The 4077-nt window shown below is 45.4% G+C and overlaps 1 protein-coding gene across 1 annotated transcript; it reads left to right on the top strand.

The window, feature by feature from the left end:
* The first annotated feature begins 1048 nt into the window (after nucleotides 1-1048).
* LOC113272174 lies at nucleotides 1049-3579 on the top strand. Its single transcript, XM_026522063.1, has 2 exons — nucleotides 1049-1254; nucleotides 2724-3579. Exons 1-2 carry the CDS (start codon nucleotides 1049-1051, stop codon nucleotides 3577-3579), a joined length of 1062 nt encoding a protein of 353 aa, XP_026377848.1.
* The last annotated feature ends 498 nt before the right edge of the window (nucleotides 3580-4077 follow it).

Genomic DNA, 4077 nt, shown 5'->3' with positions numbered 1-4077 from the left:
CATCGGGAATGAAGAATCTCCTAGGTATGTCTCTATCAGTTCGACTTTGTCCACGGATGAACGCGCGAAGCTTGTCCTACTTCTCAAAGAGTATCAGGATGTATTCTCCTGGACATATGAGGAAATGTCTGGTTTAGATGAAAAATTGGTCACCCATCATCTACATGTCATACCCGGATCCAAGCCGATAAAACAATCTCCGAGTCAATTCAGACACGAAGTGGAAGAGCAAATCAAAACCGAAATTCAGAAGTTTCTAGCTGCTGGCTTCATCAAACCTATTCATCATCCGACCTGGTTAGCTAACGTGGTTCCGGTAAAGAATAAAAACGGACAGATTCGGTGCTGCGTAGATTTCAGAGACTTGAACAAGTGATTCCCCAAGGAAGACTTTCCGCTGCCTAACATCGACATGTTAGTAGACGCCACCAGTGGACAAGGCATGTTCTCCTTCATGGATGGTTACAACGGCTACAATCAGGTAAGGATGTATGAGCATGACGCAAGTAAGACAGCCTTTCGAACTCCTCTTGGCAATTTTTACTATACTGTTATGCCCTTCGGTTTAAAGAATTCCGGTGAAACGTATCAACGCGCTATGACGGCAATCTTCCACGACATGATGCATAAACAAGTCGAAGACTATGTGGATGATATTGTGGTCAAATCAAAAGCTCGAGCGGACCACACATGAGTTTTACGACAAGTGTTCGAGAGGTGTCGTGAATACAAATTGAGGATGAATCCTTTGAAATGCGCTTTCGGTGTCTCTTCAGGAAAATTTCTGGGATTCCAAGTAACTGTTGAAGGGATCAAAGTGGAACCGTCCAAGACTCAAGCCATCCTCACGATGCCGCCACCACGAACTGTGATGGAACTCCAAAGCTTCATGGGCAAGGTGAACTACATTCGACGTTTTATACCTGGCCTGGCCCAGCTTGTTGCCTCATTCACCCTCTTACTGAAGAAGGGAGCAAGCTTCGTTTGGACCGCAACCCAACATGAAGCGTTTCGAAAGATTCAACGAATATTGTCATCTCCAGCCATAATGAGGTCTCCCGTCCAAGGAAAGTCGCTATTTCTCTACACTGCCTTCAGTGATACCGCCGTCGGGGCTTTGCTCGCTCAAGAAGACGATGAGGGAATCGAACGTCCCATATACTATTTTAGTCGAATATTGAGAGATGCTGAACTCAGATATCCCAAAGCAGAGAAAGCGTGTTTAGCTCTAATCCATTCCATTCAGAAGTTCAGGTATTACCTGTTGTCCAACAAGGTGGTACTCATATCTAAATCTGACCCTGCGAAGTTTTTGCTTTCAAAACCGGTCCTGATGGGAAGGACGACCAAGCGGATTATCCAAATGTCAGAGTTAGACATAACATGTGCATCACCTAGAGCTATCAAAGGGCAAGCAGTCGCAGACTTACTAGCAGCATTCCCTGAGGAAGGCACTACGGGGCTACACGGGGATCTTCCTGGAGAATTTCCAGACATCTCTGTTGTCGAGATGGAAGTGTGGCTATTATATTTTGACGGCTCTGCCACCCCTAGCAGCAACACTGGAGGAGAAGGCGTAGTCCTAGTATCTCCAAATGGGGAAGTCTTCTCACACTCCTTCAAGCTGGACTTCCAATGTACCAACAATTCAGCAGAGTATGAAGCCTTCCTCATAGGGCTGTCAATAGCCAAGCAAGCAGGAGTCACGCGCTTGGAGATAAGAGGTGACTCCAAGTTACTAGTGAATCAGATGAATGGAGTGTATGCCTTGAAGAAGGTGACATTAGCTCCGTACCGATCAGAAGAACAAAGGTTACTAAACTACTTTGCTGATGCAACCATAACCCATGTTGGTCGCAGCAACAACAAACACGCCGATTGTCTAGAAACGCTTGCGTCTAAATTGAAGTTCGAAGGTTTAGAACAAACCCTGACTGTGAAGAGGAGAACCATAGAATCAACATGGCTGTCACAATACAAAGACACCGAGGTTTGCGATTGGCGAACTCCGATATTCAGGAGCTCAGCAGCTCACTTTTTCAAGGGAAGGTCAGTCTCAAAACCCTGCAAAACTTCTTCATGCTTCATGGTGTATTGTATCATCGAAACCCGGATGGTTCCCTATCAAGATGTCTTGGAGATGATGAAGCATAGCTGCAGCTTAACCGCGTTCACGATGAAATTTGTGGACAAACATTGGTGGTAACGCTTTATCGACGTCTTCAACGCCTGGGCCATTACTGGCCAGAAATGGAGACTCAATCTCGACTACTTCAGAAGTCCTGCTCAAATTGTCAAGCGCCACCACACCGACTGGAGGTTTTTAGTGTAAGCCACACCGGGGAATGGAGAGATCCGTCCATTAGCTATCTCCGCGACTGGGCAACCCCTGCTATCCAAAAGAATGCCGTCAAAATGAATCAAAAGGCGAAGCAGTTCGTATTTCACGAAGGGATCCTGTATCACAAGAGCTTCGGAGGCGATCTGTTGCGGTGCCTGGCTGGGGTAGAAATCCCGGTTATGCTGAAGGAAATGCATGAAGGGGAACATCAAGGGAAGAGGAAACTGTTTCTCCAGATACACGAGAAATACTATTGGTCGACCATGGAGGATGATGCATCCGCATTTGTTCAAAGCTGCCACAAATGTCAAATTCATGGGAACCTTGTTCACGCGCCTTCCACCCCTTTACACTCGATAAGCAGCCCATGGCCATTTTATAGTTGGGGACTGGACATTATTGGGAAAATCAATCCGCCATCATCAAAGCAGCATGAGTATATCATAACCGCGACAGAGTATTTCACTAAGTGGCTGGAGGCTATTCCTCTGCGAGGAACAACAGGAGCAACAATTGCGGATTTCATCAAAGAGTATATCATTTGCCGTTTTGGTGTGCTTAAGCATATTATCACCGATAACGACACTCCCTTCGCCAACAAACAGGTACGAGAGTTACTTGAAGAATATGGAATTAAGCAGGTCTTCTCCACTATCTATTATCCTCAAGGAAACAGACAAGCTGAGAGTACCAACAAGACGTTAATCCGATTCTCAGTCGAACAGTACATGACAATCCTAGAGAGTGGCATGACCAATTGCCGATGGGCATATCAGACGTCACCTAGAAGCTCCATTGGAGTTTCTCCGTATTCACTTGTTTACGGTGCGGACGCAATCCTCCCAGCAGAAATCAAAATCCCATCATCCAGGATCGTAGCGGCAAGCGGGATCCACTGGAATGAGGCTGAAGCATCTAACTCCAGAATAGCTGAGTTAGACACTTTGGATTTCAGAAGAAGCAAAGCAGAGGAACGCACTCAAATTTACAAAAATAGGATTTCCAGAGCCTATGACAAGACGGTGGAACCACGTGTTTTCAAAGTAGGGGATTTGGTCTTGAAGACGGCCAAGCACATTCATCAAGACATGTCTGCACCAAAGTTCTCCCCGAAATGGGAAGGTCCTTATACAATTACTAAGGCTTACAATACCGGCTACTACAAGATCATTAAGGTAGATGTGGGCAAGCTGGAAGCAGTCATCAACGGAAAGTGGCTCAAGGCATATCACGCATGATCATTGTCCGCCGCAGCCAATACAGGCATTTATTTTTTTCATTGCACATTTGAATTATCAATTTATTCAAGGAAGCATTAATGAAAAACCCTTTCTACCTATCAAAAACCAATACAATTTATTTCTCAAGGATGTTCAAAAAAAAAGAGAGAGAATAGAGAGGAATTGACGTGAGCGTCAGGAGAGTGCGGATGAATACAACCTAGAAGAGGCCGTCCAGCAGGTTATAGTTCCTTGAGAGCATCATCTTCAACCTAGCCTGATATCTCTCTGTTCTATTTTTTAAAATTTTGGACTGCCTGCTCCACTTTCTCCGATTCCGCAACCAGAGCCTTCTCTTCTTCCAAAATAGCCTTTGAAGCAGGAACTACATTCACAAGGATACCAGCCCGATCCACCTTGATAATGTCAAGACGCTGTCGCAGCCAACCCACGTTGAATTCCCTGGATTCGCAGGTAGACACCATATTCTCCCACTTTTCAAGATTTGACTCAACA

This window comes from Papaver somniferum, chromosome 4 (genome assembly GCF_003573695.1).
Source record: "Papaver somniferum cultivar HN1 chromosome 4, ASM357369v1, whole genome shotgun sequence".
NCBI lineage: Eukaryota > Viridiplantae > Streptophyta > Magnoliopsida > Ranunculales > Papaveraceae > Papaver > Papaver somniferum.
This window is presented reverse-complemented; position numbering and strand designations above follow the sequence as displayed.